Source organism: Cynocephalus volans, chromosome 2, assembly GCF_027409185.1.
Source record: "Cynocephalus volans isolate mCynVol1 chromosome 2, mCynVol1.pri, whole genome shotgun sequence".
Lineage (NCBI taxonomy): Eukaryota > Metazoa > Chordata > Mammalia > Dermoptera > Cynocephalidae > Cynocephalus > Cynocephalus volans.
Genome location: NC_084461.1, coordinates 198,868,016 through 198,887,619, shown reverse-complemented (window position 1 = coordinate 198,887,619; position 19,604 = coordinate 198,868,016). Strand labels below are relative to the sequence as shown.

General features: G+C 46.4%; 1 protein-coding gene across 2 annotated transcripts in view; it reads left to right on the top strand.

The window, feature by feature from the left end:
* Nucleotides 1-19,604, top strand: part of WSCD2 (WSC domain containing 2) — a 127,634-nt gene that overhangs the window by 89,812 nt on the left and 18,218 nt on the right. For both annotated transcript variants that reach the window (XM_063087242.1, XM_063087244.1), the window contains exons 5-6: nt 9,551-9,672; nt 12,410-12,584. In XM_063087242.1, coding sequence (XP_062943312.1) covers nt 9,551-9,672; nt 12,410-12,584 — 297 coding nt within the window. The remainder of the gene's footprint in view (nt 1-9,550; nt 9,673-12,409; nt 12,585-19,604) is intronic.

Sequence of the window (19,604 nt, the reverse complement as noted above, 5' to 3'; positions counted from 1 at the left end):
AATTTCATTTGCCTGAATGATTCTTGCAAGCTTTGGGTTGCAAGGTTCATTAGAACTAAGCTGAACTGTACATGTTGTTCCCATGGGTAGCTGTCCATGGTACTGACCATCTTTCAGTGCAGCCTAAAACTCCCATGACTGCAAACCAGCCTCTCCCAAGACTCAACATTGTTTTTCTTTTTTTTTTTTTTCTTTTTTTTTTTTTCCTTTCTTTTTTTCTACTTTGGCAAAGGCATTATGAAGTTTGCATTATCACTGCAAAAATAGGTCTCTGACTTATGGTTTACAATTTACATGGTGGATTTTGTATACTGTTGTTAGTTCTGGCAATTTATTGTCTTCAAAAGTTAGAAGGAGAATTTGGGGCAATGTTTGTGCTTTAGGCTCACTGATACTACACTCTAATCACTTCTTCTAAGGGAAGCCTTAGATGATCAAGGGAAGTCACACTTCCTTGTATGGACCATGTCTAGTTCCTTCTTTGCCAGTCCTAGAGGCCTCTGCTTCCCCTTGATTCTCATATATGTCTGGGACCCCTGGATTTTCTAATTCATGCAGAACTTCATGAACTTTTCTGTGCAGTGCCAAAGAGATAATAGTTAGAAAATTTTTCTCCATCTGCATCATAGTGGGGGACAATCGGTTTGCTTTTCTCCCCTAAGCAAAATTCATGAAAGCAGGAAGACATTGGGGAAAAGTGTAGGTTTTGCAATCAGTCAGACATAGTTTCTATCCTAGTTCTCTCACTTGCTGTGTTGACTTTGGCCAAGCCACTTATTCTCTCTGGGCCCTAGGTGCCTCTTCCGTAAAATGGGGACAATTCCAACCTTTTACAATTGTTGGGACCAACAAGTGAGATACAGCCTAGAAAGCACTTCATACAGTGCCTGTTATGGAGTAATTTTGATGCCCCCCCCACTTCTTCCTAATAAAACTCCCCAATTCACTCTGAGAAACACCCAATTCAAGCTATTTGAATATCCAGCAGCCCACAGGAGCCTTTGGAGATGTCTAAAAATAGCTGGTTTGAATTCTCCTTGGACAGTTAGGCTTTTTGTGTAATTCAATCTCTCTGATTATAGGTAGCTAGGCAGCCGTTAACAGCTTCCAGCTCACTGCCTTTTCTCCTTGCCAGCATCTTTAATGCAGTAAAGCTTGGCCTAATTACCCGGGGAGTGGTGGCCTCTTTCAAACCAGGGAATACTCTACCACGCCTGCCTCTAAGCTGATGCCTGGTGACATTTACCTCACTCTTGTGAAGCTCCAGAACAAAGAGATGATAGGACTTCAGAGACGCTTGCAGCTGGTTGCAGGCTCTTCTCCATCTGCCCCCAGCAAAGAGTTGATGAACAGTTGTTCTGCTCACCTCCTGCTGGTAAAAAGCCCAAGCTGCTGAGGTCATGCACCACCCCAGCTGGCTTGGCAATGAAGAGCTAACATTGTCAGAATGTGGGGCATGGGCTTTCATAATTCTTAGATCTCTACTGTGGGGCCTGAGAGTGTTTGTGGGAAATTCGAGTGGCTAGCATGGGATCTCTGGAATGTTACAATGTTAGAATTGGGCAGGCCTCCTGCAGAATAGTGGAGAGGTGAGAAACTAGGATGTGATGTCAAACAAGATTGGGGTCAAATCCCAACTCTGCTCCCCACTAGCTGTGTGACCTGGAAAAGTGATCAAATCTTGCTAAGTCTCAGGGGCTCTGCTTGTAAAACAGGATAATAGCATTGTCTACCTCATAGGTTGTTGTGAGGGTTAATTGAGATATAATATGTGTAACACACTTAGCACTAGTGACATACAGTAAGTAATTGTTATTATTGCTATTGTTATTATTTATTAGGGATTGGTCATCAAGAAAATGCCACTCAGGGTTGCTGCTATTACTGTGGGCTGTGTAGTGCATGCCTCCAGGGAGTGCCATTCACACAGACTATGAGTGAGCTGTGTGAAGCAGTGGCCCTGAAACTCCATGCAGGACTTTGCTTGTGAATTAAAAATGCCCAAAGACCCAAGATGCTTTAAGTTGGATTCCCCCAGATACAAGGATATGGGCCTTGGTTGACTTGGGAGATGATTCCAGGATGTACCTGTAAGGGAGTGAAGAAGTGAAACAGGAAAAGAAAGGAAGCCAGTACAGAATCCTTTACAAAGCAGGTCACTAATGAGGAAAACTGAAGCTTAATCCCTTTGGGAAATGGTGTAGAACATGCTCCAGAGGTGTCCCACCCGAGGGGCAGGAAGCTGTTGTATTTATTCTCCAATTCTCACCCATCACCAGCTATGGATGGCTCCTGGGGAGATTTACTCCCTAGCAGGTTCAGTCTGTCCCTGACAGGCCCTGAGGCAAGGGAGTCGTGGTAACTATCAGCCTATACTGGGATGGTGAGTGCCAGGGGCAGGCGTATTAATGGGGAACTGAGAGTGTCTACTGCATAGGAGCTAGCCACCCTTCACGTATTATGAACAAGTGATGGAGAAAAGAACAGGAGGAGACATCGACTGAGTACTTGTTAGGTCTCAGACACTTATAAATGCCATTGCATAGATTTCCACCCTAACTGTGCAGGATAGATACGGTGATCCCCATTTACAGATGAAGAAAACTGAGGCTTAGTGAAGGGAAGATACCTGCCCAAGGGCACACAGTAAGTTTTCTTAGTAGTTAGTGGTTGTCCTGGGTCTATCTGATGAAAAACCAATGCCCTTTTAGCTGGGCACCAGAGCTTTCTGCAAACAGGAAGCCATCTTCCCACTGCTGTAGGAAATCCAAAATTCTTTATACCACAGGAGAGTGTTAGGAAGGTTGAGGGACCTACTGGCAACTTCCCTTTCGTTTTTGTACATAAGAGACAAAAGAGCCTTTCACCCACAGAAGAGGAGAACCAGGTGACCCATATTATAGATGAAGGACATGAGAGGACTGGAGAGATTAAATGTCTTGGCCACCGTGTGTATCCTTGGTGTCCAGATCACCAAGACATGGTGGAGAGCCAACTGCAGAGAGAAATGACCTCCAAAATTCTCCTTAGATCCCTGGGAGTTGAGCTAAACCATCCCCTTGCTGGCTCAGAAGTCTCCCCAACCTTTCCACCAGACATTAGGAAGCCCTCTGTGATTCCGTAGGGTTTCTTGCCAAAGCAGAACAAGCCAGGCTGCAGAAAACCCTTCATCTAGGATATTACTGCTCTTGGAAGTGATTTCTCAAACTCTTACTCTCCCTACTAGCACCGCAGCACACACCTGGACCAAAGAGAGACACGTGCAGTAGCTTCAGATTCATCTCTGGCCCTTTAAGGCCTCTGAAAACCTACCCTAATCTGATATTCGGAGCATTCATTTCAGCCTTCCTCTCTAAGCTGAGAGATTCAGGGACTCACTAGCAGATGCTTAAATGTCAAAGGGAGACCAATATCTGCAGAGCTGGGTTACAAAGTCTTCTTTCCTCTTCTCACCCTTGCAGTCCTGCCTCCTGATGTCCAGGCAGGCTGGAGGAAATCACATGGAGAAATGCCAGGGCAGATTCCACATCCCTCCCTCCTTTACAGCCTACAGACAGCTGGCAAGGAGACAAGCCTCTGACTGCCCCTTCCTCAGTAGCCACAGCTCACAAGTCTCATGCAGGGCCATCTCTGAATAATCAACCCAATACTCATGCCCCCACTTTAGAGATGAGGATGTTGAGGCTCTGAAAAGAGAGGAAATTTTTCCATGGTCAAAGACAAGGGAGGGTACTGTGTGGAGGTGAAGCTGATGAGTTCCAGAGAGGAGAAGCAAAGTTGGGACCAGAACTAGTCTCCTAGTCACTGGTCTTCTGATCCTGTCGGTCCAGGGAAGTGCCATAGCCTTCTAGTGTGGCACCAGGCTGGACGGCCTCTTCTGGGGTTCTGGGTCAGGGCTGGGCCCCTCAAAACCATCTGGAGACACAAGCTAATGTGGCCCTGTCAGCAGACTGAGCCCAAGAGATAGGCGCACAGCTTGGGGGAAGAGAGAAGAGCAGAGCACTTGGCCAGAGATGCCCAGATGAAGAGCATGCAGGCTCACAGGACCCTGTGCCTTTAATTACTCATGGCCATGTCTGTGAGCGGATGCAAGGGTGACCACTAGCCCCAGGGGACACCAAAGACCACCCTGGGCTCACTGAAGCTCTCACATGCCCCCAGGCAGACATGCTCCTGTACAGAAACTCGTATGTGAGATCCACTGTGGTACAAATGACCTGCACAGACAACAGCAGTGTCCCTGGCTGCGGGCACCAGATTTAAGGTTCCCCGGTGCTCTTGGCATTCTGAGAGAGACTCCATCTGGGCTGGACTCCAGCAGAAGGACCCAGCCCTCCTGTTACTCTCTCTTTGGAAGGTGTATTTCCCTTTGCACTGGGGAAATACAATTTTTGTTCTAACATAGGTGCCGGTTGTTCAGGGATTGTTAGGAAATGCTGACGAACCACTGGTGTCATGGAGCCAGTCTGGTGGGAGGTTGGCTGAAGCTCAGCCTCACTCTCTGCTAGGAGAGGGGGAGCCCTCCTCTCAGTGAACTGGTTGCCAGGCAACCTGAGAGCCCCTGGGGTATTGTCTGCACCAGCCCACACACCTCATGGCACAACTGCACCCTCCTAGAGGTCCGATGTGCAACTACACATTTATTTGCAGAAGCGCACAGCCAAACGCACATGACCGCAGTTACACTCCCATTGTGATGAGACCAGCCAGACAGGGGGACACATATCTGCTCATGGAGTAAGGTCACACTTGCATTCTCAGATTTCGGAATCTGCATGCCCAAACCCCAAACAGGTGGATTCGTATTCACATAGTCACTCACACACACTCGGGATGCACACACTGTCACTCACACCCTTTCATGTACAGTCAGATGCATACTGTGTGCACAGCGATAGACACACATTCAGTATCATGTCCCGCCATCCAAATGCACCCTTGGTGTAGCCAGGCCCACAACTGGCCTCATAGTCAGCCCCTCCTGCCCCCATGGGTTCACAGACAGACACCCCCAGCATGCCCAGACAACCCTCACCCCTTGTGACATGACTTTGTCTTCCCCTGCACAGTCCTGTGTTGAAGGTCTCACACCCCACCAAGGTGGTAAGAGGTGGTTTGGGGAAGGACCCATCTTAGAGGGTAGAAGGTGGTGGGCTTCAAACCCCTATAGTGGACTCAGGACTATCCCATCCCCAAAGGGGCCTCCATTGGCCCCACCCCCAAACCACTGCCTGTAGCTTGTGACCCAAGGGGATTTTAGGATGGTCCCTTAAATAGGATCCTGGTGGGAAGAGGCAGGTTAACAATTTGAAGATCGTTCCAGAGACTCAGGGTCAGGACTGGACATTTGGGGATACTTAAAGAGAGCCAGACTGCACTGTCAAGAGACCTCAGAGGGACAGCCTGACTCTCTGAGTGACCTGTGTTCAGAAGTATTGTGAATGTGAAGGGCAGAAGAGAGAAGATAAATGTCGGAGTGTTTTGAAATGCTAGGGCAGGGCCTTGGCATGGGTTTTTAAAGAGCGACAGCCCAGGAGCGTGTGCAGACTTGGAGTTCAGACATTCTGGGGTTAGATTCCAGACACTGCTACTTATCAGCTACGTGGCCTTGGACAAGACACTTCCCCCCTCTGAACCTGTACTTCCCCTTCTTTATAATGGGAAGAATGAGTTCTTCCTGGTAGGGTTTGGGAGGGCTCCATTAGATAAGGTGTATCAAGTGTTTGCAGAGTGCCTTAGCATGGAAAGATCTCAGGCAGACTTAGGTTCCAGTCTCAGCTCTGACTCTGATAGTTGGGTAATCTGTGACAGGTGGTTTCAGACCTCTGATCTAAGCATTGAGAGTCCTCTTCTGTAAAAATGGGGATCCCTACACCACCAGGGTGAACCCAAGGGTTCAATGAGGCCATGCGTGTGAACGGCTCAGCCTAGCTCTTGGCAGTTAGCATGTGACCAATACGTGGTAACTAGAATGATAACAACATTGTATTAATATAGGCATGCAATCGTGATGATAGTATTATCATTATTGGGAGAAGCATGGGCTTTGGAGACATTTGACATGTCGTTTGACAGCTCTATGACACTAAGGAAGCCAGCAAGCCTCCCTGACTCTGTTTTCTCATCTATGAAATGGAGGTAGCCAGCATCTACCATATATTCTTTCTGTGAAGATTAAATGGACCCTGAGTACCCAGCATGGAGCCTGGCATCAGCGGGGACTCAGTAAAAACTAGTGGAGTCAAAAGAGAGAGGGCAAGGTCAACATCTCATTGCCCTGTGACCTGAGTTAGCATCGGGCTAACAGAGTTTTGTGGTTAAGTGAAGGTCGATCCACACCGCTTTGGGCTTCCCGCCTCATTGTTATCAATCTTTAGCTCAAAGGCCTGCTCCCCACTCTGCCCTCACAGCGTAGGGCACATTCTGTGAGCATCACTAAATCTTTCTCTGGGTGACCTTACAGGGCTTCCCTCTGAGCACCCCAGGCCACAGGATGGGAGACTGTCCAGTATTTTTTCACAGGGAGCTAGTGGCATTTTGAGTGTGACAATTCCTCATTTGGGGGTAGAGGGCTGTCCTGTACAGAACATGCACATCCCTGCCCTAGCCCTCCAAGTGCCAGTGAGGCGCCCAGCCACTGAGGCAATCAAAGGTAGCCCCACACTTTTCCAGATGTTCCCCGGGTAATGGGCATGAGAGTCACTGTGCAGGCTAATCCCTGCTCCCCATTTATACATGGGGAAACTGAGGCCTGTAGGGGCCACGGGCAGGTCAGCAGTATCCTGACACCACCACCACTGGCGCCTCTCTCACAGGGCTGGGGATGGAAACGGGGAAAGTGGAGGCAGCAATGGATGTGTGTGATCCTCGGCATGCTCCAGAAGTTAGCTACTTCACCAAAATCCGAGTGTCCTCGGCTCACTCGATTTGCCAGTGCAATGAACAATTCAGGCTGCCGGTGCCAGGTGGTAGGAATAATCACTAGGTGCCTCTGATGGCTAAAATTTTTAATTATCATTCATAAACATTCTCCCCCCATCCTTCTGCTCAGGGAGTAATTCCATATCATTTTCTCTGCACATAAATATAAATATATGTGTGTATGCTAAGAAGTGGTTTTACACTATAGATAGACCCAGATACCAATATAGAAATAGGCATATGGTTTTGGCAACTTGCTTTGTGTTTTCCAAGGGCTAACATTTTGCTTCTGAGATGAGCTTCCATAAGTTTTTGCTAATGGTGAGTCCTTAGGTTTCTCATGCAACCTCCCATCTCTAAGCCCCATTTCTCTCATCTGTGAAATGAGTTTACTACCAGCCTTGCAGGATTTTCAAGAAGGTGAAATAAGCTCATGTTTCTAAAGTGCTCAGATGACACCTAGTAGGGACTTAATAAATGGCACCCATTCTTGTGCTCATGGTTTTGATCCACACTGTGTCAACAGCGTCCTTTGTTTTATGTGATAGCTGTGCCTCTGGAAAGACATATATAACTCAAAATTTGAGAAATAACTGAACCCAAGTTTAAATACGAATCATGAGCCTTGCAATAAATTTGACAGGCACCACTTTTTGTTTTTTATCTGTCTTTATTCTATAAAAAATACATATTTGTTGTAGAAAAAGAAAAGAGTTTTACAAAAAGGTGAAAATAAAAATTACTGTGATCCTACTGGATCAGTCAGAGTTCCCTAGAGAAACAGAACCAATAAGATATATGGATACACATATATTAAGAGATGTATTTTCAGGAATTGGCTCACGTGATTGTAGGAACTGGTAAGTTCGAAATTTGTAGGGCAGGCTGGCAGGCCGCAAACTCAGGCAGGAATGAATGCTGCAGTATTGAGGCAGAATTCCTTCTTCACCAGGAAGCCTCAGGTTTTGCTCTTAAGGCCTTCAACTGATTGGATGAGGCCCACCCGCATTATCAAGGGTAACCTCCTTACTTAAAGTCCACTAAGTGTAGATGTTAATCACGTATACAAAATTCCTTCATAGAAAAATCTAGATTAATGTTTGACCAAACAACTGGACACCATGGCTAGCCAAGTTGACATAGAAAATTAATCCATCACACCTACTATCCAGATACACCATGGTTATTAACATGTCGGTCTATGTCCTTCTAGAGATTCATATTGATAATTATTTTACAAAATTGATATTTTCTAATATATGCAGTTTTCTACTAAAATTTTTAATTCAATTTATATTTAATTGTTTAACATTGTGTCTTGAGCCCACCTTCATCTGGCCAAAAATACCCTTTAACCCCATTGCTCCGATGGAGGCATGGAATTCCACGCGCTGCATTTCCATCTTTCACTTGCCCAATACCTCCCTGTTGGACATCTAGGTTGTTTCTTATCTTTCACTTGTTACTTTTAAAAAATGCTGCAATGAACTTCTTTATTGGTCAGTCTTTGTGCGCATCTGTAGTGGACATTACGGGTGCCTGCCCAAATCCCCTTCACTGTGGGGACTGTTGGTGGCAATGACACACATCTGCACCCTTCCCCAAAGAATAGCTATTAGCCCAACAGGAGCAGGTAGCCTCTCCCAGGAAGTTATGCTCCATCCTCGGGGGCAGCCTGCAGCCAATAATAGCCTGACATTACTGAGGGGGGGGGGTCACACAAAACCACAGCCAGCCTCCTTTCCTTAAGGTGGGACCAGCTCTGCAGTGCAATTTTCCCTCCAGAGTTTTCTGTGGGATGAGGCTGTAGGTGGAACCCAGCTGATGTCACATCCTCACCAACCTCCGTCCTCTGTCCTCTCCTGCTTCCCTCCCTTCCTCCTCCCTGAGAACACACCTTCATCAAAATACTTGTCTCAGGCTCTGCTTCCAGTGGATATTCAACATCTCTGAATATTTTCTTAAGGGATGACTTCTATTGAAGAGACGGTAGTGACCTCCAAATTTTCTATTGTACAGCTGGGATATTTCCAGATTAGGTTATCCTAAAGGGAGTCCCTCCGACAGATCAGGTCCTTGCAGCCTGCAGGTGCTCAGTACTGGGTAGGTGGAGACTCCTGAGGTGCAGGCCTTTTCCACTAAAGCCCAGGACGATGGGAGGCAGAGGGTCACCTTTGTATTGATGAGGAAAGACAGGACAGCCCTGGCCCTTTCTCTTGCTCCATCAATCCACTCCTGATGAAAACACCTTATGGAATGTATCACTTTCCTGAATGGCACATTTCCACTGTTGAGAATAAGGAAGTGAGGTGTAGGGATACTGACAAAGAAAAGGGGTTAATGTGGCCCAGGAAGAACTTGACCTTGGTGGTCTGGGCTGTTGACAAAGTAGCCAGAGTCGAGAAGAGCATTCTTTGAATGATCAAGCTCATAGGCTATGAACAGAGCTGTCCAAGAACAGAAAATGCAGCTGTCTTTCTGTCTCTCCTTTGGCTCACTGTGTGAATTGGGGCAAGACTCTTGCCTTCTCTGGGCTTCAGTGTATAAGAGCTTCCTTCAGAAGGTGGTTCTTCTGTCCAGATCTTCCTCCTTCTAGATCTGACTACTACTTTTCCCTCTGGCCCTGCAGATGGAAGTGCAGTATTCCGAGGCTGTTTCCACAGGCCTGACAACCTCTCCCTGGCCTTGCCCGTGACAGCCGCCATGCCGAACATGTCTGTGGACAAGTGCGTGGACCTCTGCACAGAGAAGGTGAGCACAGGGTCCTGCTCACAGAACGCGGTGAGGAGTGGTTTGTGCGGGGCAGCTGAAAGGATGGGATGCTCGGCTGCAGACGGAACAGCTCAGTGGGGTGGACGAGGTCATTGACTGATCTGTGACATGGGACAGGGATGTGACCACTTCATGTGTATCCAAGGAGCTGGACTACACAGGGTGGATCTCTCTCTCTCTCTCTCTCTCTCTCTCTCTCTCTCTCTCTCCCTCCCTCCCTCACTCCCTCCCTCCCTCCCTCCTTGAGGAAGCATGTTCTAGTAATGAGGAATGCTCAGGAATGAGAGTGTCATTTAAGCCTAGATGCATGAGTGGAAGATTGCCAGGTAAGGGCAAAGACAAGCGCACCTTGGGACAGAGTGAGATCCCCAGCACTGGAGGAATGCAAGCAGAGGTCAGACATCAGTGCTGTCCAGGACTTTGGGCATTGGATAACAGTTGGATTGGATGATATTTGGGTCCCTTTCTCAGTCTAGGATTTTTGATGGCTGACTATTTATCCTTCTTCCCTATCCAGACTTGAACTCCTCAAGGGTAAGGTCTATGCCTTATACATTTTTTGCCCTCCTTTTAACACCCAGCACATAACTGGTGCACAAAAATGTCTAAGGAACTCGAGCCTTCCCTCAAAATAAGCTAATTACTGTATTGTCTAGAGGAGGATCATCCTTCATTCACCACAAAAATGTGGTTGGGCATTTCATTTATTCACTCTGCAAATACTTAATGAGAACCTACTGTATATCAGGCTCCTTGCTCAGTACTGGGGATGCAACATCACCAAGATGTGGTCTCTATGCTCAAGGATACTGGCATTTGCTGGGGGCCTGTCTTATGACTCCTCCTGGGTGCTCAGACCTCACCCCAACTCTTGGATGCCCCCATCTGCTCGGAGTCACCCTGCTTGGCTGTTTCTCTCATGGGATTCCTAATCCTTGAAGCATCTCTCAGGAAGACCGAGAGGCTGCGGCATCATAGAGGCTGCTGCTTGATGAGAACATCCTCCATGCAGCCCTCTGCACCACAGTCACAGTTTACCTCTCAGAACAAACGTATGAGTTTGAATCTTCATTTCACAGATGAGAAAACCAAGACCCAGACAGGTGGAGTCACTTGCCCAAGCTCACAGCACAAATGAGAGCTGGGGTTGATTGACACTTGGAACTGCTCCTAACTTCTAAGTCACTCTGGAGACCCCACAGGGAGACTTGCAAGAGCCAGTCAAGAGCAGCCAGGCTACTTCAAATTGCCAAGCATTTCCTGAGTGCTTACTGTGCTCCTAAGAGACTCCTGAAGGTCAGGGGTGAACTTCGTGAGATTGAAGGAGGCTTGACCATCATTTGGTACAACTGTCTCCCCTGGGCAGGAATCCCCCTACCCACATGGCATTAGGGAGGGCATCACACAAAACCACAGGTGGACATTCCTCACTCCCTGAGGGCCCTGGAGGAACCTACAGATCAGCCAGAGGTGGGGAAACAAACATGCGTGAGACAGTGAGGTCACAGATCAGACTGTACACAGGACTGGAGAGACCAAAGATGTATATGGGTGGACAGGAAGACCCCTCTGCAAACTTCCCTGTTCCCGTTTTCTCTGATCTCCTCAGGGGTCAGAGGAGAGAAATTGAGGGGACTGAGTGGGTGGGGATACAGGGTTCTTGTGCCAAGTGCTGCACAGTCTGAGATTTAGGGTGCCAGACGAGATTCCAGTATTGGTCCCCAGTTAGAAAGTGTCATCAGTCATGGGCCAGTCTGACCCTCCTGCACATCATCACCTCTCCTCTGCTTTTCAGTTACTACCACAGTTCATATTTAATATCTGTTAGGAAGAAACCAAACCTACTGTGACAAAACTTGCTGGAGCCAGCCACCTACCTACGTGTGACCTTGGATTGTTACCAGATGATTCCTAGACCAGCTACCAGGTAGAACTTGGGGATGTGAGTCCAGGCTAGAGGCAAATTGGATAAAAGATGGTCCCTTGCCCCCCAAATCTCGGGTCCATCCTGCTCCCACTTAGCTGTTCCATAGAACAAATAAAGCAATTGGGAGCAGCTCTCCCATCAAAGAATCTGGATACTCGCAGCTATCAGTATCCTCTTTGGCTTGAAAGAACAAATTCAAACAGCTTTTCCCAAAGCGTGGGCTCTGTATCACTGTAGGACCAAAGAGGCATTCCTGTGGCATTTGGCATGACAGTGAGAAAGGCATTTCTTTTTCAGTTCTCTTTCAAGTCCTCCAGGAGAAATCATCTCAGTGCTAACGTGTCTTTGACAACTTTCTACTCTCAACTAATCTCTCTTTTGCAGGAAAAATGGAGCTGACCCCAGGCTCAGAGTCTTGGCAGGGGAGAGTGCCTAGGTAGAATTTAATTACGTTGTTTTGTTTCTGTAGTATTCACGTATACAGCATGGAAATGTATGGAAGTGCTACTTGTCCACAAGTACTGCTTGTGGTGGTGATATAAAGTTTCCTTTCAAATTTAAGTTTCAATAAGTGAGTTGACATAAAGGGAAAAAACAAATAAATAAGAGTACAGGAAGTTCACAGATGGGTTGAAGTCATAAAAGCAGGGTTCACTGATGGAGTCTGGGGACTCGGGTTGAGGTAGAGTGATGCACGAGACAGTTGGGATGCAAATCCTGCTCCACATTCAGAGTCCGGGACTGTCAGAGATTTAGCAACTCTCTTATCCTCTTCCACTCTGTCCCCAGGAGTACCCACTGGCAGCTCTCGCGGGCACCGCCTGCCACTGTGGATTTCCCACCACCCGATTCCCCCTCCATGAGAGAGAGGATGAGCAGCTCTGCGCCCAGAAGTGCAGTGCAGAGGAGTTTGAGAGCTGCGGGACTCCCAGTTACTTCATCGTGTATCAGACGCAGGTCCAGGGTAAGCCAGGCCTCCCCTCACTGGGCACCAAAGCCCTCCCCTAATGTACCCAGCCAGTCCATTCCATATGTCCTGCAGCAAGAAGAGAACCTTGCAGAGCAGAGGGCAGAGGACAGAGCTGGTGAACTTGGCCAGGCTTAGAGTTCCTGGCTGGGCAATAGAAGGAGTGCCCCCAGGGGGTGGGGGGTGAATTCTGATGACTCCATCTTCACCCCCCCCCATCACTGACGACCTTTGGAGGCTTTTTTCTTGTAGTAGAGGCAGTGAGATTGAGTGAGAAGAGAGAACTGGGTCTCCCATTGGCTCCAACATGGACCCCCTGTGTGATTCTGAACAGGTCATTTCCTCTTTCTGAGCCTCATTTTCTCTGTCTGTAAAATAAAGCTGTAGATTTTTGACCTCCAAGATCCCTTCCAATTCAAGGACTCTGTAATTTTATCTGTAAGTTCTTCCTTCTCTCCCTTCTTCTCTTTCCCTGTCTCACTCATTCTTTCCAGTTCTATTTCTTATTCCTTTGCTAGTGGAACCCACACTTACTGTTTATCTCCTCTTCTGTCTCTTGGGGCTACCAGATGTGATGATGATCACGAAGATGGTGATGGTGATGGTGGTAATGGTAGTGGTGGTGGTAGGGGTGGTGGTGCTGCTGCTGCTGACAGTGATGATGATGATGATGCTGACAGTGATGATGATGGTGATGATGACAGTGATGATGATGGTGATGATGACAGTGATGATGACGGTGATGATGACAGTGATGATGACGGTGATGATGACAGTGATGATGACAGTGGTGATGATGGTGATGATGACAGTGATGATGACGGTGATGATGACAGTGATGATGACGGTGATGATGACAGTGATGATGACGGTGATGATGATGGTGTGATGACAGTGATGGTGATAGTGTGATAATGGTGATGATGACAGTGATGATGATGGTGATGATGACAGTGATGATGACGGTGATGATGACAGTGATGATGATGGTGATGATGATGGTGTGATGACAGTGATGATGATGGTGTGATGATGGTGATGATGACAGTGATGATGATGGTGTGATGACAGTGATGATGATGGTGATGATGACAGTGATGATGATGGTGATGATGGTGATGATGACAGTGATGATGACAGTGATGATGATGGTGTGATGACGGTGATGATGACAGTGATGATGATGGTGATGATGACAGTGATGATGACGGTGATGATGACAGTGATGATGATGGTGATGATGGTGATGATGACAGTGATGATGACGGTGATGATGACGGTGATGATGACAGTGATGATGACGGTGATGATGATGGTGTGATGACAGTGATGATGATGGTGATGATGACAGTGATGATGACGGTGATGATGATGGTGTGATGACAGTGATGATGACGGTGATGATGATGGTGTGATGACAGTGATGATGATGGTGTGATGATGGTGATGATGACAGTGATGATGACGGTGATGATGACAGTGATGATGATGGTGATGATGACAGTGATGATGACGGTGATGATGATGGTGTGATGGCAGTGATGATGATGGTGATGATGATGGTGTGATGACAGTGATGATGACGGTGATGATGACAGTGATGATGACGGTGATGATGACAGTGATGATGACGGTGATGATGATGGTGTGATGACAGTGATGATGATGGTGATGATGACAGTGATGATGACGGTGATGATGGCAGTGATGATGATGGTGATGATGACAGTGATGATGACAGTGATGATGGTGTGATGATGGTGATGATGACAGTGATGATGACGGTGATGATGACAGTGATGATGATGGTGATGATGGTGATGATGACAGTGATGATGACGGTGATGATGACAGTGATGATGATGGTGGTGATGACAGTGATGATGACGGTGATGATGATGGTGTGATGACAGTGATGATGATGGTGATGATGACAGTGATGATGACGGTGATGATGGCAGTGATGATGATGGTGATGATGACAGTGATGATGACAGTGATGATGGTGTGATGATGGTGATGATGACAGTGATGATGACGGTGATGATGACAGTGATGATGATGGTGATGACGGTGATGATGACAGTGATGATGACGGTGATGATGACAGTGATGATGATGGTGATGATGACAGTGATGATGACGGTGATGATGGCAGTGATGATGATGGTGATGATGACAGTGATGATGACGGTGATGATGACAGTGATGATGATGGTGATGATGACAGTGATGATGACGGTGATGATGACAGTGATGATGATGGTGATGATGGTGATGATGACAGTGATGATGACGGTGATGATGACAGTGATGATGATGGTGGTGATGACAGTGATGATGACGGTGATGATGATGGTGTGATGGCAGTGATGATGATGGTGTGATGGCAGTGATGATGATGGTGATGATGATGGTGTGATGACAGTGATGATGATGGTGATGATGACAGTGATGATGACGGTGATGATGACAGTGATGATGACGGTGATGATGATGGTGTGATGACAGTGATGATGATGGTGTGATGATGGTGATGATGACAGTGATGATGATGGTGATGATGACAGTGATGATGATGGTGGTGATGACAGTGATGATGACGGTGATGATGATGGTGTGATGGCAGTGATGATGATGGTGATGATGATGGTGTGATGACAGTGATGATGATGGTGATGATGACAGTGATGATGACGGTGATGATGACAGTGATGATGACGGTGATGATGATGGTGTGATGACAGTGATGATGATGGTGTGATGATGGTGATGATGACAGTGATGATGATGGTGATGATGACAGTGATGATGACGGTGATGATGACAGTGATGATGGTGATGATGGTGATGATGACAGTGATGATGACGGAGATGATGACAGTGATGATGATGGTGATGATGACAGTGATGATGACGGTGATGATGACAGTGATGATGGTGTGATGATGGTGATGATGACAGTGATGATGATGGTGATGATGACAGTGATGATGACGGTGATGATGACAGTGATGATGATGGTGGTGATGACAGTGATGATGATGGTGATGATGACAGTGATGATGACAGTGATGATGGTGTGATGATGGTGATGATGACAGTGATGATGACGGTGATGATGACAGTGATGATGATGGTGATGATGGTGATGATGACAGTGATGATGACGGTGATGATGACAGTGATGATGATGGTGGTGATGACAGTGATGATGACGGTGATGATGATGGTGTGATGACAGTGATGATGATGGTGATGATGACAGTGATGATGACGGTGATGATGACAGTGATGATGGTGTGATGATGGTGATGATGACAGTGATGATGATGGTGATGATGACAGTGATGATGACGGTGATGATGACAGTGATGATGACGGTGATGATGGCAGTGATGATGATGGTGATGATGACAGTGATGATGACAGTGATGATGGTGTGATGATGGTGATGATGACGGTGATGATGACAGTGATGATGATGGTGATGATGGTGATGATGACAGTGATGATGACGGTGATGATGACAGTGATGATGATGGTGGTGATGACAGTGATGATGACGGTGATGATGATGGTGTGATGACAGTGATGATGATGGTGATGATGACAGTGATGATGACGGTGATGATGGCAGTGATGATGATGGTGATGATGACAGTGATGATGACAGTGATGATGGTGTGATGATGGTGATGATGACAGTGATGATGACGGTGATGATGACAGTGATGATGATGGTGATGACGGTGATGATGACAGTGATGATGACGGTGATGATGACAGTGATGATGATGGTGATGATGACAGTGATGATGACGGTGATGATGGCAGTGATGATGATGGTGATGATGACAGTGATGATGACGGTGATGATGACAGTGATGATGATGGTGATGATGACAGTGATGATGACGGTGATGATGACAGTGATGATGATGGTGATGATGGTGATGATGACAGTGATGATGACGGTGATGATGACAGTGATGATGATGGTGGTGATGACAGTGATGATGACGGTGATGATGATGGTGTGATGGCAGTGATGATGATGGTGTGATGGCAGTGATGATGATGGTGATGATGATGGTGTGATGACAGTGATGATGATGGTGATGATGACAGTGATGATGACGGTGATGATGACAGTGATGATGACGGTGATGATGATGGTGTGATGACAGTGATGATGATGGTGTGATGATGGTGATGATGACAGTGATGATGATGGTGATGATGACAGTGATGATGATGGTGGTGATGACAGTGATGATGACGGTGATGATGATGGTGTGATGGCAGTGATGATGATGGTGATGATGATGGTGTGATGACAGTGATGATGATGGTGATGATGACAGTGATGATGACGGTGATGATGACAGTGATGATGACGGTGATGATGATGGTGTGATGACAGTGATGATGATGGTGTGATGACAGTGATGATGATGGTGTGATGATGGTGATGATGACAGTGATGATGATGGTGATGATGACAGTGATGATGACGGTGATGATGACAGTGATGATGGTGATGATGGTGATGATGACAGTGATGATGACGGAGATGATGACAGTGATGATGATGGTGATGATGACAGTGATGATGACGGTGATGATGACAGTGATGATGGTGTGATGATGGTGATGATGACAGTGATGATGATGGTGATGATGACAGTGATGATGACGGTGATGATGACAGTGATGATGATGGTGGTGATGACAGTGATGATGATGGTGTGATGATGGTGATGATGACAGTGATGATGATGGTGATGATGGCAGTGATGATGATGGTGATGATGACAGTGATGATGATAATGATGATGGTGATGATGACGGTGATGATGATGGTGATGATGGTGATGATGACAGTGATGATGATGGCGATGATGATGGTTTCTTGAGGTCTTACTCTGTGCCAGGCTCAGTGTTGAGTCCTTCATGTGCATTTTCTCACTAAATCCCCTCAGCTCTCCTATGAGGTGGGAACAGTCATTATGCCCACTTTAAAGGGAGAGAAATTGAAACTCAGAACAGTTGGGGGACTTGCTTGAGGTCACACTGTTTACAAAATTTCTCTATGAAAACCTTTTCTCCTGACTGAGGCATTACAACGAGTCAGGGTCTTCCCTTGCTGGGACACTCAACTGAAAGATTACCCCTATATCTGGATATACTGACCATCTATTATGTACCAGTCCTTATGCCAAACCTCATCTCATTTAGTGATGTAAAGTCCACAGTAAGTCTATTATCAGGGTAGTATCATCCCCATTTTACAGATAAGAGAACCAAAACTCGAACTGGCTACAGTCACACATCTATAAGAGCAATCTGCTTTCAGGTCTCTGACTCCAAAGCCCCTGCTAGAAACATTTGTCCACAGTACAAAGAGCACTCCCCACAGCCTGGAGAGCCAACAAAACACCTTTGGGCGAGATGTCCTCCTCATTTCCCAGTACCCAGACCACTGTGTGGGGCTGAGCAGGTTGGACACTGCACAGGCACAGCCTACAGGAAAAAAGTGGTTCCTGAAAGACAGTCCACATGCTGTGCACCCCAGACAGCAGCACATCTGCCTAGAGGAAAGGCAGACACCTTTTTCTAGTTTGCACAAAAGTGCTGTAAGTCCTAAAGGCAGCCCCACCAATAGCCTGTCCCTAGTTTGGTCTGATGGGGTATCAGTGGTGACCAACTGAGGCTGCTTCCATTTCAGCTAAAGTCCTACTAAGAGCTGAGTGTGGCCCTTGGCTCTGATTACACTCCAGTGAGGAAGGATGAGTGTTTATTAGTTTTCGGGGAAGTGTCGGTTTGTCTGTGCAGAACTGTGTTGCCTCAGCCTGGAGGGGAGAGTCACACACAGATTAATTATTCTGTGACCATGAATGGCCAAAACAGATGCTGGAGTCTTTTCAACAACAGATAAAATGTCCCTAATTGATGGGTTTGCTCATTCCCAGTGCCCTGCCCCCAGGCCATTACTACTGTTCAATTTTCCCATGTCATCCTTGCAGTCCCTGCACACTGAGGAGAAGTGAGAGTCATGTGGTTTGTCGGGCTGCCAAAAGCCTGGTCCACCATGGCTCCCATTTATTGAACACCTACTATGTGCTAAGCCCTGATGTTCTTGATAGGAAGTAAATAATTATTGAACACTTACTGTGTGTCAGGCACTGTCTCAGCCCTTTACCTGGTTTAACTCATCTAATCCTCCCAGCAGTCCAATGACATAAGCGCTGTTATTACCTTTTTACAAATGAGATAACTTCGAACGGAGAGGTTGAGTAGTTTGGCCAGAGTCACACAGCAAGGACAGGGCAGAGGTGGAATTCCAACCCAGGCAATCTGGGTTCTGAGACTGTACTTGTAACCACAGCTTCTCAACATACATTGTGAGTACTTCACACTCATTATCCTGTTTAATACTGTAGGGTTCATTAACCTTGTTTTATAGGTGAGGACACTGAGGCTCAGAGAGGTGGAGAGTCTTATTCAGTGTCACACAATTAAGCCATGACAGTCGAGGATGGAAACCCAGGTCTGTCTGATTCCAAAGCTGTGTGTAATATTCCCTCTGACATCTTCTTTGATTTATAGGGCTTAAGAACCATATAAACTTTTGTTTTAGCACTGAAAACAACAGTCTTTACTTCGGGGTTGGTCTTGACCTCCCAGGAAGTCTTTAAATGGAGAATTCTGTTTTCAGAAGAAGTTAAAGAACCTGATTCCTCCCCAATACACACACCCCCAAAATTTTATTGTAAATAAAGAGTCCAACCTCCAGAAAAGTTGGAAGAGTTACACAGTGAACATCCATATACTCATTCCATGGGTTTTAAATTTGTTATCTTTTTGCTGTATTTACTTTATTATATATCTGTTCATTTCTTTATCCATCGATCTTTCTTATTTTTTGATGCATCTCAAAGTAAGTTGCAAACATCATTATACTTCAGTATGCCTATCATTAAGTATAATTCAATATTTGCTTGTGATTTTTTG